Source organism: Leuresthes tenuis, unplaced genomic scaffold (genome assembly GCF_036924035.1).
Source record: "Leuresthes tenuis unplaced genomic scaffold, fLeuTen1.0.hap1 SCAF_13, whole genome shotgun sequence".
In the NCBI taxonomy this organism is placed as follows: Eukaryota; Metazoa; Chordata; class Actinopteri; order Atheriniformes; family Atherinopsidae; genus Leuresthes; species Leuresthes tenuis.
Genome location: NW_027325367.1, coordinates 18,956,649 through 18,973,691, shown reverse-complemented (window position 1 = coordinate 18,973,691; position 17,043 = coordinate 18,956,649). Strand labels below are relative to the sequence as shown.

Below are 17,043 nucleotides of genomic sequence, written 5' to 3'. Positions count from 1 at the left end.
TTTTCTTGAGGCATATTATGAGGATAAGATGGCAGGAACACGTTACAAACGATGGAATGCTAGAGAAAACTTCATAAAGCTGCTTTAATTACTACCACTTACAATTTTTTCAGTATTGAGCTGTAACATGACCTGTAACTTGACTTTAAGCTCTACCTTTACCTTACCTCAATCTTTATTCTTGTTTTGTGCAGGACAGATGCCTATAGCAGAGCTACGTGTGGCACAACTTGGACATGGTGCACGTCTGAGCTTGTATTTAGCATAAAACTGTGTGACTTTTACACTGCGTGCAAAAGTTATGAGCTGGTTAAAAGTTGGTGAGACTTTCCTGATGCAACATAGGATGAAAAAAAAAGGTGTTCAACATATAAGACAACAGGGCAACATTTTTCCCTTAAAATTGAGATTGAGAGCAGCAATAACTATTCCCATTTATCATTTTTTAATGACTAATAACTTTCTTTGATTTATTTTATGGTGCAAAATAATCGCCTTCTTTTTAAGGTTAATAAAGTATTTTTTTCAATTCAGTATTTTTATTTTTGCCCTTTATTAATGCAGGAAAGCCCTATTTAGATACAAAGTCCTGATTAAAATTGAGGCATAAAGACAATTTGTGATGCTGTCACAAGTGACCTCTTCGTTTCCAGTTTCCACTGCATCGTTTTTTCCTCAAGTTGACCAAAGCGCTGCACAAAGAAAAAAAGATGCAACAATTTCAATGCTTAATCTTTGTAAAAGAAATGAAAACAATGTAAAAAGTAAAATATATAAAAACTGCAGGGATGGCTATGTTCTCAGCATAAAAGCAAGGCCAAAGAGAAGAAATGGGTCTTTAATAGCGATTTAATGTTTTTGATTAAGTACTGACGCAGGGAAGGGTGGATTATTATTCAGGTAAAGGCAGAAACTACAAAGGCTGAAATTTAAGGCACATCCAACAGTTTATTGCTGGATGGCGTCACCTCTCGAGAGTGTAGAGATAAAGAAGTTTGCCTTGGTAAGTTGAATGATGAAATTTCAATCAATCAGTTATAGCGAGGCGGAAGCCAGGGAAAGGCGGATGTGTCCTTACCTGTCAGGAGAAGCACGAACGATGCATGGATGACCGGTCTATGCCCACATACGAAGAATTTCAATTGCCAAAATGATATCTCTTGAAAGTATGTGTTACTTTGGCTGTGTGTCTCAACTGTAAAAGGCTAGACCTAAACCCTGATGAAATGTCAGTTCATCTGGGATGTCCAAACTCCAAATGATTTTCTCTGTGACTCATTTTCATTTTCATTTATGAAGAAGTTTAGATACATTCCAGATTTAATGTAAATGGACTTGTACTTGTATAGCGCTTTTCTAGTCTAACTGACCACTCAAAGCGCTTCACTACATGCCACATTCACCCCACTCACACACACTCGTACAGTACGTCTTAAGATACATAACTACGTGCTTTTCTAATCATTCATACACATTCATACCCCAATGGATACACTGGGAGGCAACGTGGGGTTCAGTGTCTTGCCCAAGGACACTTCGACATGTAGCCGACCTTCCGACCTTCCCATTGGTGGGCGACTGCTCTTCCTCCTGAGCTACGTGACTCTGATACTTACGCCAAACTAAGGTAACAGCACACTATTGCTTACTATGGCTGATGTCCTTGGTTTTCAGCTAAACAAGAAGTGAATTCATTGTATTCCATAAAGACAATAGCAACATGTGTGATAAATGCACTGAGGACATGGCTGAAAACAAAACAAGGGAGACTTTGATGTACAACATAAGGGACAGCTTCCTGCACAACGCCTGGGTGCTCAGCTGTGAAGAGAATGAACTGAAGCCGCAGAGAGAATGTTGTCTTTCTTTGATTTTAGCTTCTGAACAAATGCAATCTTCCCTCTGCATGTGATTGAGCTGAAACACATGCCACCTGGATCTCACAGCCTTGGTTTTCGGGCTTGTTTGCTGTTAATCTCCCTGTATAGCACTCAAGCACATGATCCAACCCCCTGTCTTTAAAGCTGGGGACATTGTTTGGGATAGTGTGGGATAAATGTGAGCAAATAAAAGCAGAATACAACGGCTAAAACTGATGTTTTTTTCACATAGAACAGAAAAAAAAATCAAATGTTTTAAGTGAGACATCTTATTATTCCATGAGAAATATTAGCTCATCTTGAATTGTGTTGGGACAGGTCAGTAACATGATAGTGTATTTAATAAAATATTAAAAAAGAGCACCATAGAGAGGCAGGGTCTCTCAGCACATGGGCGGAGGTTCAACAACCTGCAAGACTGTCTACATATAAAAAAAATGTTGAGCAGCTATAATCTGATATCAGACAAAAATGGAGCAATATTCCGCTCCCAAAGGTCCATGAACTGGTCTCCTTTACAGACTGTTGTTAAAAGAACAGTGGATGTCCCACAGTGGTAAACATGGAGTTTCTGCCATCAAATTCAAAACGAGTAAATATTTGATGAAACATTCAGATTAGATTTATTCAGATTAGAATATTCTTTTGTGAGATTTGCCAATGATTGCATTCTGTTTTTATTCATATTTTACACAGGGTCCCAACTTTTCTTTTAAACTGGGCGGGAGATCGATATTTTCACCCATCCTTATCTTATTAAATCACTAAATAGAATAGCGCCAGTTTTTGGGTTGCGAATCCCTCTGATCAGAAATGATTTTATGCCTAATTTTAACTGTTACTTTACTAATTTTGAACCCATTAAGCATCTTACTGTATATCAAGTATGCGCCAATTGCTTGCCTTGAAAAATGTTCCTTTTCAGCTATTCAGTTATTTGCTAAATGTCTTCATTGTCACCCATGTGTAATGTCTTTGCTCAGATGCAGTGTATTTCCACTCCTTTTGTGAAGCTAATGATAAAATACCCACTTATTATGTTTATTCCCACTGAGACATGAATGTTGTTGCTGAATTAACATGTGTCTTCCATTAGCGAGCGTTTCAAATTCGCTCCTACACAATGGGTACGACAGTGGTATCAGTAACTCTCTTGGAGTTGTCGTGACTCTGAATAGAGGCTTAACAAAGAGTCTTTGTGAGTCTGCATCAGTCCGAGTGTCTACAGTGGCGCACACACATATATTTGCGCGCACACACTAACAGGCACTGGTTCAGAGCTATTATTGTCTGTGTAGGCACAGCTTTTCTGATATATTCTCTGATTCTCTATTAGACTGTGTGTGTGTGTGTGTGTAAAAGAGATTGGGAGCACTTGTCTTCATAGCAAATAAATAAAAGGATCTTTTCAGATTCAAGTTCTTTCATCCGTTCAGATTTTCCTGATGATTGTAGTTTTCAGAGTTGTTGTTTGTCTCTGCTATTTATTGTTAATAATGTATCCATTTCCAAGTTTGTAAAGATTAGAGTTACATATGACCTGTCTTGATGTCTAAAAAAGGTTGTTGTTCAATAATTCATGTTTGCAGATCGTTAGAACATATTGAATGTAGAAAAATAGAACAAACAACTTCACTGATGAGGATTTTTTTTTTTAAAGGAAGCTGTTATATAAGACCGTTCACTATTCCTCTTAATAAATGCTTCTGCCCTCACGTGGCAAATGTGTTGTTCAAAGTGTTAAAAAAAAAGCCCATATGGTTAAAAAAAGGATTCTAAGCTTTCTCTGCGAGGTCCCTTAATATTCTGAATTACGGATCCAATACATGACCATTAGCCTAATTTCTATGGACAATAAAATCACTTTACCTAAATTTGATTCACAAACTACCCAAAGTTTCAAGCAAACCTGTCCATGATTTAGTTGGAGGCACACACAGCATGACTGAGGGTGATGTTTTGGCGTTCCTAGAATAGGAAAGGTGTTTTCTCTCCTCTTTTAGGCTCAGTTGTCATCTGAACTGTTATCAGTCTCACTTTATTGTGGAGAATCTTTGGTGCACTCTTCTTTACAATGTTGACACAGTCCAATAAGGTTTGTGAACAGTAATTTATGCACAGCTCTTTTGAGGTCACACCACAGCATTTAAGTCTGGTCAGAGTCTGGACTTTGACTGGACCATTGTATATTATTTTCTTTTTTAGTTAAACAGTTGCAGGTGTTCCGCTTGGCTTGGAATCGTCGTCCTTTTGCATGACTCACTGTCACCCAAACTTTAGCAGTCAGACACAGTTTCCTCAAGAATATGTTGGTATACAGAGGAGGTCATGGTTGACTCAATGACTGCAAAGTGCCCAGATCCCATGGCTGCAAAACAAGCCCAAATCATCAGCCCTACACCACATTGCAGCTTTGCAAATCTAAGCTGTGCTGCCCTGTTCTCTTTAAAAAAGGATAGGCTTTCTTCTGCCAACTCTTCGAAAAAGCCATACTTGTTCAGGGTTTTTCTGCTAACTGAGGCCCGTAGAGTCTGAGTTGTAGCTCTTGGGTTTCTTGCAGTTTCTCTGAGCATTGCACAGTCTGACATTGGGGGGAACTTGCCGGGGCGTCCACTCCTTTAAAGATTCCTGAATGTTTTCCACTTGTCAATAATCTCTGCTGCTGTTGAATGGTGGACTCCTGATTGATTGGAAATGACCTTATAACCCCTCTCAGACTGATGGGAAGCAACAGTTGCTTCTCTAAGATTATTGCTGATATCTCTCCTCCTTGGCATTATGTGAACACACACCTGAATATGATCCAGACCAGCAAACTGACAAAACTCCTGCTTTTTATAAATGTGGCCACACTTGTTGATGATCGAATAATCCAGTGCATTTGATTAACAACATCTGGCTGCTACTCAACTCTCTTACTTGATTAGTAAGAGACAAGCTATGATTAAACTTTTTTTATAATAGCAATATCCCTCATGTTCCTACAGTGTGTTTGGGTAAAAAAAAATGATGGTAGAGGTGTGTGGAAGCCTCATTCAGTCTCTTGTCAAAGACTGATCCCTTGAAATCAAATATTTCCGACTCCCTTCTTAATTTTTCATGATGTAATGGTTCCAATAGATCCTTACACTTCACAATATCATCATAGTTATGCGCTGACAAAGGTGTAACAGCAGTTATTTCAGATATAAGCTGTCAATTTAATAGCTTCAGGGTGTTTGTTGGCATCCATTATAGTGACAGACCAATCACAGTCCCCACTTCCCATAAATGTAGGTGGAAAATGGAACAAAATGAATAAATTTTGCCTCAGCTACACTTTCCAAATGTTAGTGGAATGAACTGACCAAATTATTTCAATAAGAGTCATTTTACAGGGTTGGTAACTCTCAACGCTGATGCAGTTTGGTCACTCTGATTTGCTTTTCTGCTCTCAGCAATTCAGTAAAATATTGTATAGTTTGCACACAGTTAGCTCTTTGATTTTTCTAGACTATATTTGTCGAAGTAAACCTGCGTAACCAATCTCTACCACTCGGTTCGGGTATGTAATGCTATACATGAGAACATTAAATACGTTTTATTTATATTTTCAAATTTGCTCATTTCACTATTGTCAATAATTTAACACAATGTTAATCCTTACTAATATTGTCAAGAGGAAATGAAAAAGTTTGAATGAAATCGTTTTTTTTCTCAGTAGGGACGTTAAGTCATTAAGTCGAGAAGTCCAGATCAACCAGCGACTGACAGACAGATTTATACATGTTCTCACATTGCGAAGATGCAGTTCACTGTGTCACTAATGGCAGCTAACTGCCATAGCTTTGTCATTTTCAGTGTTTGCTCAATTACAAGCAGAAGAAGACGGGAATGTTTTTCAAAATGAATCTCTTGGAATCTCCTTCTTGTCAGTTTGTTATAAACCACAAATGATTGTCATATTTAGATGGCTCACAGTTACTGTACTTCCCAACAACTGGAAATCAGCCTTATTGCCTCGTACAGAAATGTGACAGCATTCTCTTTCTTGACATTTTTGCCAGGTTGGCATTTTATCGCTGCACCGTTCAAAAAGGCAAATTGTCCGTTTGCTCACATCGTCTGGAAATCGGCTTCACTTGAGTCAAATACTCAGGTGGTGACGTCAGAGGTGGAGTCTGGAGGATACTTACCCCTGTAATTTCAGTGTCCTCACAGATGCATGACAGAGAGTGAAGACACCTATACCATCTCCTTCAAGCATGATGGAGTGCCGACAAGTAATCCTGCCTCTCTGCTGCTTGTAGGATTCAAGCCAGTGCCTCTATGGGAGTGTCATTAACAATCTCATCTGTCTGCCTCATGTCCTTTCTTACTGCACTTGCAGTGAATCCAGACTACAAGATAAACATCAACTAAACGCCGCTGAACCAGAAACAGATCATGAGCTCTTACTTGTTTCATTCAATCTATGTCAATAGCAACCACCTGCACGTCTGGGGAAACAGGAAAATATCTGCATGTTTGCATTTGTGCTTCGGTAATGTGCTGCAGACACAAAGTACACATCATTCAGCTGGAGACATTATCTGTTAGGTTCGTAATGAGGTGCTTTTTAAGGGGTCCAGTCTTATGGAAGTGGTGATAATGAAAGAAAGCCATGCCAAGTCAGAGGGTGAATTGTGGAAGGTGCAATGTGGCTGAGAACCTGTGTCTGAGGATAGTATGGCAGTAAGCTGATGGGTTTTCCTGTCTAAGTTAAACAATTTGAATTTGGCTTCCCTTTCATTTAGAAAATATCCCATTGGCCATTGATGTAGTCGCCACTCTTACACACAAAAACCACGAAACACTCACTTTATTAAAGCTATTTCTCTCTCATTAATATCCTGTACAGTGACAGATAGATTATGGACTTCAGCAGAGTCATAGTGAGTACTGTTAAAGACAGCAGATGAAGTTGCAGTTGGGTGTGAGGAAGCTTAGATACAAGGCTCTAGGCAGGCTTTTTTTTTTTTATCACCATGGAAACTGGGTTATTCGCAAGGGAACATTCCAGCACTCTGGTCCAGATGTGAGACTCCATAAACTATCATGCGTCATTCAAGAAGCTGTGTTCTTGGCAGGAAAGTAGGCTGAGATGGATTCATAGCTGCTGGGGTTCAGCCTCTCTCAGTGTCCGCGCTTGCCTCATACCCTCTCTCATCTTCGTTCAGTAACTTCAAAAAGCACTTCACACAGTTGCCCCTATCTGTCCACGCTAGTCTCTGCCAGCCGGTTATTCATGATGCCCAGGGCGCCCACCCCTCCTGAGAAGCCGTTCTGACGAGAACTCGAGCCGGCTTGACGAGGGTGCCCGATGGCCATCTCCGAAAGCTGCTTCTGCATAATGGCCAAGTTCACCTACAGGAAGACATGAAAAAGTCAGCATGAGGAAATGTTTGCAGCCAGTGTGCGCAAGCAGTGCATTCAACGCGTGAAGCCTGTTGAAACACAGATTAATACAACGTGTTGGCGGCTGGCACGTCTTGATCTCACAGGTGTGATATGAATTTGACAGACGGCATCTGTCCTCTGCTTTGGTTGGGACGATTATAGCGAAACCAAAGGTGACAAATCCTGAACAAGCGTGACTAACAGAAAGCAGATTTTACTCCTCTCGCTCAGCAACCTTTTCCTTTCATTTTTTCCTGCAAAGCAGTGTGTAGCAAAGAGCATAGCAGCTGGTTTGAGTGAGATGAGTACGTGGAGGAAAAATCCTCTTTTTGAAATTTTTTATTACCTGATATTTTCATTTTTGTTTGATTTATCTATTTGTTCGTTTATTTGGAATGGTGTAAAAAAAAAAAACATATTGCGAGAATTGCTGTGGCTTTTGTTTCAGACGTTCAAGCTCTGCTCGGGAAGAATTTCAAGAACAGCTGGACATCGTGTTTAGTTAATTAGTAAATGTTGCATGCTATACCAGGAAAGTCAGACATGTAAATGTTATGGAATAACTTGGGGGCTTGCTAAATGCATGTCGATTAAATTAAATTCCATCCATCCATTTTCTATACCCGCTTAATCCAAATCAGGGTTGCGGAGATTAAATTAATTTCCCAAAGAAAACCCAGAAGACCTGATGAATGTATTAAACACAGAAGAGTTAATATGCCATGTATGTACCATTTACACTTAAAAACAAGTGATATATAAGGCAGAGTCTTGCACATCTGTCAGAGATTTGGGCGATTCCTACTGATATTGATGGGCCTCCTCTTCAGCTTGGTCCACCCACTAGTTGTAGTTTTTTTTGTGAAAGACATAGTTAAAAGATTTGTGAATGACAAAGCAAATGCTTCATATGTTGCACAGCTTCCCATCATTTCAATACTTTATCCAGCTTCCTGGCACACGTTGTGGTCTCTCTCTGAAGTCCCCCATAAGCTAATTATGGAAAACATCAAATGGAAGGAGGAGATTGTGGAGATTCCCATAAGAATAAATGAATTTCCAGTTGACTTACATATGAGTGCAAAAATACGGCTTTGAAAATTAATATGACAACTCATACAAATAGTAAGAATTAGGAATAACAACCTGCCACTAATAAAGGCCCAATATTAAAAGCAGTTTAAGTAAGCAAAGGTTTCGACCTTTACTTGAAGAAAAAGGGTTAGCACATCGTTCACCTCTGCACACATGTGAAATCTAAACACGTTGCAGCCTTTAAGAGGCTGGGGATGAAACATCTTGTTGTGTAATTATGCTGAAGGCTTAACAGCATTTCATCTTTAATAAGGCAGGGGATGAGGTCAGAGAGAGTTCTTATTTATATACTAAACCTACGACCAATTATCCAGAGCAGATATTCCTTCACAGTGTCCACTTAACACCAGCATGTTAATACTGTTGTTAGCACAATAGCAAGCTGGTATTAATGTGTATCGCAATTATCATTTTAATTTACCGCTCTGCTCGCCTGTCCAAAGACTTAATAGCGTTGTTATAACCAAAACAATTAGCTTAATCAATAAAATATTTGTTGCCAAAGATTGATTATGTATCTTTAATTATCTTTATAGCTATGTTAAAGGCTAATAAGCATCTTGAATACATATTCAAAAGCAAGTAGTCTTCTGTGTTCTGCAAATTTGACCTCAACAATTAAATGGATCTAGAATCTGCCATTAAAAAAAATTTAAATATCTGAAGAAACTTGCATGTAATAATCAGCTGTATCTAATATTATGCTTTCATTATTTAGGTGAAAGAGAGACTTAGATTTGCAGCTATACTGATTTACCTCAACATGCCTTCGAGTTAACGACGTAGTACATTTGAAATGACCCTGAAGAAATTTATCTGCATAAAGAACTTGTATTTAACAGTTCAGTGTAATGGTTTTCAACAATCACTCATCTCTAAAGGTGAGAAAAAATGTTATGTCTGAGTAGCCAATGGATTCTTCCCACAAATCATCACTGATCAGGAAGTTGATCTGTGAAGCTGCAACATTTGAAGTCACTAAAACCCCTGAAAATCGGTATTCTTCATCTCTGTCTTATTCTTCTCCCTCAAATGTACACCACGGACAAAAGTAGAGTTTAAAACATCATTTTAGATTGTGTGCCGGAACAGAACAGCAAAACATTCAGGCATGGCTGTCACTTTGCTGCACCTTATTCACTTATAAATTACTAGGAATTATATAAACAGCTGATCTACTCAGTAATTGGGAGTTTGGCAGTTTGGAATCGCATACAGACAGTCTATCTCATCCCTTTACCGTCAAATTTACTGTCAGTCTGCCTAACACGACTTCCTTTTCCGGGCATGTTGTAAACGGCAGTCATGTATGGTTCTAATGTTATCAGGAACTTCTGGCAGGTTAATCATTTATTTCAAACCAGGACAGCCACAAAGAGAGTGTGGTTACAGATGAGTTGAAGATCTTAATTGAACTTGTTGAATATCTTAATTTGGCTTGTCCGACCCATTAATTCTTTATCTGACTGACATTTGTGCAGGTAACTACTACCCGGCTACAGCTCTGAAATATCAACTGTGCTGTGTAGGTATCTGTGGTACTGAAGTAACGGACTGCTTTTTTTTGGTAGACGTCTCTGTGAAGAATGTCTCATGATTAAAGTCACAAGCTGCAACTTGCTGTAGAAAATAGAGAATCAAAGAGACGCACTGCTGCCTGTAGTATTCTTCTGATATTACTCTAATATTTCTATGATCATTCAGTAGCTTTGGTGCTGGTAAAAGCTAAGACACCAACAACAAAGGATTTCAAGGAGAAAGATAGCTACAAATACAGCTTCTAATGTGATTGAGAAATGTAACCCTTGTATGATTTAAGGTCAAGATTTATACCATCAAAATGCTTGAAGGTATAACAGGTGGTTACTGACTGTAAGCACAGCATTCTAGTAAGGTAACCCAGAGCTCTAATAGAGATTTTGCCAGCAGTTTGTTCTAACCAGTTCCAGTGTGTCTAACAAAGATGTCTACACAAAAGAAATTAGGACAGGGCATCACCAAAAGCATAGTAGGTGGGTGTCGATGGCGTCATCCCAGTAGACAAGTGTGTAGAAAGCCCTCTATAAGCCCCCGATAGCCGCCAATAACAACAACATTGCAGCTATGAACTGTCATTCTGGTTAAAGAACTTGCAATAGTGCAATGGTGCACGTTCATTCATTCATTCGTCTTAAAGTATTGTTGAAATAAAGACAGATAATGCCTTATTTAGAGGCTGCATCGTCTAAGCCCCCATTCACTCCGTTATATGGATCTCGAGGAATCTAAATATCTTCCGAAGGACGCCGACTTTCACCAAACTGCTCCCGGTGAGTAGATGAACGTATTTCATGCCAGAAATAAGGTATAGGTTAAAAAATACCGGAGTTTCCCTTTAATTAGGTAAATATAAGAATACTGTTCTGCAAGTAAACTGTCAAGTTCTTTAACCAGAATGATCATTAGATGTGAATTGAGATGTGATTTGGTTTCTGATCGACTTTAGAATGCAAGCTGGTCTCACGGAAACGTGTAAAATATGCATAATACCTTGAGAATGCACTGTGGTGTGTAACAATTATATAACCGCACCAAGAAAAGCTACAGACTTTTTCTCCACTGACTTGTATGAGAGGATGATGAGTTTCATGAGGTGATGAGGACACTGCTGTGTCCGTGAAATGGTCGAAGATTCATTCAGTTCGGAGAAAAGCAGAAATCTGGTTTTGCTGTTTTCGTGTAATGTGGAAGACACAGAACTGGGTTCTCTTGGTTAAAAGTCTTACATTCTGTGGGTTTTATTCTATCTTCACTGTGCAAGAGAATCTGAGTCCACCAGAGCCACAACAGTAAAGCTGATATTTGACTTTATAGCGTGTAATTTCAACATGTAATTTGATGGTGAAGAGGTCCTACGAATTCAAGTATTTCTGTGAGATCAGGTTACTATAATAATCTTTAGTTGAGGGAACAGAGATTTGACATTTACTTGCAGCTCCTTCAGCTCATCAGTCTCTTGTCTTGATTAGTTGTCTGAACAGTGGGGTAGCCGCCGATATTTAAAGAATTTTTAGAACTAATATGCATGTAGCCTGTAGAAAATCTAAAACAATAACCGTGTAAACAGAAGACTTATATCAAAATATAAATTGCATTATTTCATTTGTGTTGGGCTATCACAGATCACTGATGAGACTCTGGTGTAACCTCACTGACTACAATTAGATGGGCATTATGTCACACAGGGTGTGAGACAGAACCTGCTCCAGCCCCATAGTTCTCACCTTGTTGGCTGCTAAGAAGTCCCTCATGGAGATCATCTCCCCAGACATCCTGCGCCCAGTGTCGGTTTCGCTCTCGTTGATGGCGTCTGTCTCAATGGAGGGGTCCCTTCGTGCACGGAGGTGGCCAGGGGCAACCACGTTACGTCTGGGGTGCCGATGTGGGTGGTGACCCCTCCTGGGAAAGCAGCAGCGGCAAGGGGCTTCCAACCTCCTCAGCAGCCAGTTGAGCACCTGCTTGATGACGATAGAGATGACATTGAAGAGGGAGTAGATGCAGCAGACGCCGGTCAGGATGAGGAGGAAGTTTCCCAGCCGGTATGCAGCCGTGGCATGGCCCTCATATACGACTCGCTGGCTGCTCACCATATCGCCAAACCCAATGGTGCTGAAGGCCACAAAGCAGAAGTAAAGTGAATCCAGGTAGCCCCAGCCTTCAGCAGCTGAATACATCAGCGAGGCACAGCAAGACACCAGGATAGCTGCCGCTCCTAGAATAAGCATGACACAATAGACTGAGGGCTTCCAGCCGGCAAGATCCTCCCCTTTTCCTACTCCAGCTGTTCTGTCTCCCTCTGAGACACGGCGTCCATTTTGCGGGAGCACAGCCTTGTTACGCCGCCGTTCGTGACAGGACTTGAGGACGAAGGCGATGACAGTGATGACACGCTCCAGAAAGAGATTGAAGAAGAGGATGGTGGCGGCGCAGCCCAGCAGGCCGTAAAACATCAGGAAGACTTTTCCTCCAATGGTGGCAGGAGTGGTCATTCCAAACCCTGGCATACACACACAAACCATTCTGCAGTGAGTGGACATCTACATGGGTAATAACGAGACAGGAGGTCAACGCAAGGAGTAACTGAATTTGAATTCCTAATTTGTTTATGCTCATTGTGTATGAACAACTTTGAATGATGGGAAAATAGAAGCAGTCACCATAAAGCATAAATCTTACTTGAAAATAACATAGCTTATGTAAAAACCTCCATTTTCTTTCACACACACACATACACTCTCTTGCAAATAAATCCCATTGCTCTAAGTAAATGAATTGGTTATTTGTAGAGAAGATAAGAGTGGTAAAAGTCTCCAGTTGCTTTGTCATTTAAATGATACACACTTCTAGTTATTGATCAGGGAAAATGGCCAATTACTTTTCTCCTTTTTTTCTAAGTTGAAATTGTACTCATGCAACTGCCTCCCTGCAATGGGTTGCCATTGGTGATATCCTCTCCCTTGTTCTCTAAATGTTTCTGTAATTTGCTAACATTCACTTTGAGGGCAAAGGTGTTCTGTAATTATTCCCATTTCCAGCACGTGTTTGGCGACTGAGAGAACCAGTCGAGCCATCTGACATTCCATTTTATCATTGTCCCAGATTTTAAAGGCTCACACTGTTAAACTTTTAATTCCTTTCTTTTTTTCTAAATCCCAGAGACGTTGTTTCAATGTGGCTTTGTTTCTTTTGAAACTGCAGATGCAAAAACAAACCAAAAAAAAGGAATCAAAGTGAGAGGTTTTACATTCCCCTGAACTAATGTCATCGGTCTCCTTTTCACCCCTCATTTAACACTGAAAGCTTGTGAAATGCTCTCTCTCTCTATTCCTGTACTCGTTTTTCACTTGACCAAATTCGTTACATTGTCAAAACATTTGATGCCACGTGTAATTTTTTGCGTTGCATTACAAATTAATTGTTTACAGGTATGCCAACTGTCCTTCTCACTTTGAAAAGAAAGTTAAATATTCCAGTTTGTACTGTGATGGAAAACGTGTTCTGCGTTGTTTGACTAACTGGTGCTGTGCCACAGGAAGGCCTCTTGTGGAGGGTTTGATTGCCTCTTCGTTCAAAATGGTTGTCAAGATGCTAATTGAGCCAGAGTTTTCATCCAAAGACGACAATAAAGGCAAATGGGCTGGATTTTACAGATGTGTTTTTCTTCCCTTCGTGCTTCACAAACCCAGGTAAATGTGATGTTGATGAGCCATTTGAGACATTAAATAAACGATATAGTATCTGAAAGAAATTAAAGAAGATTGTGTGCTGCTGTGTCATTGTAACATCAGTGTCAGGATGGTTGTTTGAAACAAAACTTCTAGATGAGACTGGTGTTAATAAGGGCTGCAGGGTTTTGCTATACAAATCTGGATTTCTCTCTAAATCCCTCCATACTGTCTTAAAAGGAACCTATCATGCTCATTTCGAGATCTCCACCTAATTCTTATTCTCTGACTCCGTCTCAGTAGCTTTGTATGATTCACAAATCTGTCTGTTTTTTTTTTTGCTGGACCTTAATACATCCCCTCACTTTATGCTCTCTCTAAAAGAAACAGTTTAGTTTATGTCTCTTGAAGAACACCCTCCCTAAAACATCACTCTTTTCTGATTGGCCAATATTTGGGAGCCTGCCATGAGGAGGCACCCCCTCTTTGTGAGCTCTCCAGCCTTTCCTGTTCCTGTATGACCACATACACCTTACTGACAGAATTATTTTTCATATGTAACAAAAGCATTGGAAGCATCTCCTTAAAAGGTAAAAAAAACAAAAAAAAACTGAAAGAATAGTCTGTTTTGGGAGGCTTTTTGTGTGCCGGGACTAAAATCAGCAATACGATTTACCTCTGTGTACAGTCAATATGAGACAGCCAGCAGCTCTTAACTGCTTGTGGTCTGATTGTCAACATCAAATTGCACCAACAGTTCTCTGAAAGCTGACTTATAAATGTGTTGTTTTTTTTCTAATTCACACAAAAACTGAGTTGTAGTTGCAGTTACAGGTGGATATTCTCATGTTCGGGCTTGTTTCCCCATTTCCAATATTTATGCTGGTCTTGCTGGAAGTTTGCACCATTTCTCTTTTTTTCTTTTAGCAAGATTCCATTTACTTCATTGCCTATTCCAAGAGGAGTGGACATAAGGAAAAAGCTAAAGTAAAAAATTTAGATAAAAAAAATGGATGTATACTCGAAAAGCAGAGTGAGAGCCAAACTGTCACCAAACCCTCACAATCGCAGGAGAAAATAGATCGCAGACAGACAACAAGCTAACTAACTATATCAAAAGATTACCGGGATTTATGGTTCCAATGGAGGGAAATGCTGGAAATATAGTCACAACTTGCGAGGTGTGATCAGTTGTCTTCATTAGTAGAATTTAAATCTGATGCCAAGGTATGCATTACAAGCTGCCTTTGAATTAGGCCTTTTTGTAAGTTCCTGTGACTACGTACACATACGATACTCACGGGGGTTGTGCTCTTGATGGGTTTCTCTGGCTTCATTTGCTTCCCACAAAAACCAAGACCAGAATGTAAGATGAAATTGAAGAGGAGAAAGGTTACATGTGACTGCTGAAACGGACAAGATTTGACATAAATGGAATCGTTGACCTACAAGAGCTGGATTCAGATTTAGTTACAGCAATCAAGACATCACTTCTGATGACTTGTCTGTCATAAGATCAGCGATATAAGTCTTTCTGCAGTGCAGTATCGAACCGCACATTACTTACACTGTCTGAACCTCAAACTGACTGTGTTCAAACACATAACATAACAATGATGTTTCTTCACTTGGGAGGCAACTACGTGAATGAAAAACGAGGCAAATTTCTGGGGTTAAAATCATCACATGGTGCTCGCAGGCAGGTCCAAGGAAATGGTGGTTTCGGTATTCATGATATCAATCTACTCTCTTTTTAGGCTCCATCAATCTCCATACACTTTTTTATACAGAGTGCCTCCATATAAACTATGATGACTTATTCCGACATGACCATGTGCACTGCAATGGCCTGAGATTGTCATCATTCGGAAGGCCTGTCATACTGTCAGTCGATAAAGATCAATTCTCTCCCCTCAAGATGTTTGATCGGCAATTCATGTACAGGAAAAAAGGGGGGCACAAGTCGGAGGGAACGTTTTGACAGCAAAGTGTCAAGAGCAGTGTTCTTGTTCAGAGCAGCTGCTCAGACATATCCTGCTAGTCTCCTCCACTGACACCAACAACTCAAATGCTGTCAGACAGTCGTTGAGATGGAGAGTTCTGAGATGAGGAGAAAATTGTCAAAGACAAATACTGCTCTGAGGGACTTTTTTCTCCTTCTTTGTGTAGTTCGGTGTTATCCTTAAATTGGATTTCGTGCTCAAAACAAGAATTTTTGGCCTGTGAAAAATAAGAGCTGACCATGATGTGAGAGAGTTTGTGATAACATTTCCCAAATAAAAAAGGGAAAAATGTTAAATACCATTTGTAGCAGAGTGAAGAATACTACTTGAAAAGGTTCATAACACCCACACACACAAAAACTTACCAATTAAACTGATCGTGACCCCCAAAGAAGGGGATTAGATTTTACAGTGGTTTCATACTGTGGCGATAGGTTTGACATTAAAAAAAATGGCATTTATACATTGTTAAGTACGACTTTTCCCTCTATCTCACCAATGGTTGATACCACAGTTCCCACGAAGTAAAAAGCTCCCGTGAAGTCCCATCGGGGTCTGATCGCGTCCACGCGGATTCCCGCCACGTTCGCCTCCTCGTAGTTCCTCAGAAAGTTATTCAAGTCCGTCTTACTCAGGTTATACCTCTGAGAGAAATGCTCGAACCGCTGCGCCCAGCGCTCCTTCGCCTCTCGCTCCTTGGGCTGCTCCAGCGCTGAGAAGACGGCGGCCCCACACAGGAGATAAATAACAATGAACAACGCCAGCAGCAGGAAGCGCGCGTTATCCTCGTTTATCGGACCGGAGCCGCAGCAGCAGCCGCTCCTACATGCCATTATGTCGCTGTTGTCTGCGCGGTGCAGCTGCTGCTGGGGACCTGTGACATGGTGGTGTCGAGTAAAACGCGCGGTCCTCCGAGGAAACGCTTAGAGGACAGCTGATGAGAAAAAAGTCCCTCGCCGTATAGTTTCATTGCTGTTGAGGCAGGTTGTAATCAGGTGGTTTTGCGTCGTGGATCTGCTCATGAGTCCAAACTGTTTTAGCGTTGTCTAACCACTTCTGCTCTCAGTTCATGACCACTGGTTAGGTTCTACATCAGACTGGATAGAGAAAATGTTCACAGAGGAGGAGAGGTATTCGAAGCAACCTGTAGATGCAAAGCAACGTGCTGATCTGCTCATCTTCAGTGCTGCCTCTCCAAAGCAGTCCCCGCCCCGGGACGCGCTTTTTACGCGCCGCAGATTTAGCACAAATAGATGATTGAACTTACGCCCTGTTTCTCCTCAGCATCGCGCGAGATATCTATCATCCCAGTTCTGTCAGCTGGAGGACTAATTTCCCGGATTCTGTCTCTAAACAGGCTTCAGCAGAGCAGAGTCTGATCATGAGCCTCGAAGTGACCCGTCATGTTCGACCCGATCACAACTTTGGAGGTTTGATTCTGAC

At 40.5% G+C, this 17,043-nt stretch overlaps 1 protein-coding gene across 1 annotated transcript; it reads right to left on the bottom strand.

Moving 5' to 3' along the window:
* Positions 1–6,711: 6,711 nt before the first annotated feature.
* Positions 6,712–16,738, bottom strand: kcnk13b (potassium channel, subfamily K, member 13b). The gene is made up of 3 exons (XM_072362307.1): positions 16,097–16,738; positions 11,657–12,429; positions 6,712–7,265 (listed from the first exon to the last, which is right to left on the bottom strand). Exons 1-3 carry the CDS (start codon positions 16,431–16,433, stop codon positions 7,110–7,112), a joined length of 1,266 nt encoding a protein of 421 aa, XP_072218408.1. The 5' UTR covers positions 16,434–16,738; the 3' UTR covers positions 6,712–7,109.
* Between the last annotated feature and the right edge of the window lie 305 nt (positions 16,739–17,043).

Excerpts from the sequence above, each read along its gene's own strand:
- kcnk13b (XM_072362307.1), bottom strand. The coding sequence starts at position 16,433 with ATGGCATGTAGGAGCGGCTGCTGCTGCGGCTCCGGTCCGATAAACGAG. Across the intron at positions 12,430-16,096 it reads AACTGTGGTATCAACCATTG|GGTTTGGAATGACCACTCCT; the intron begins GTGAGATAGAGG and ends TGTGTATGCCAG. Across the intron at positions 7,266-11,656 it reads ACTTCTTAGCAGCCAACAAG|GTGAACTTGGCCATTATGCA; the intron begins GTGAGAACTATG and ends GTCTTCCTGTAG.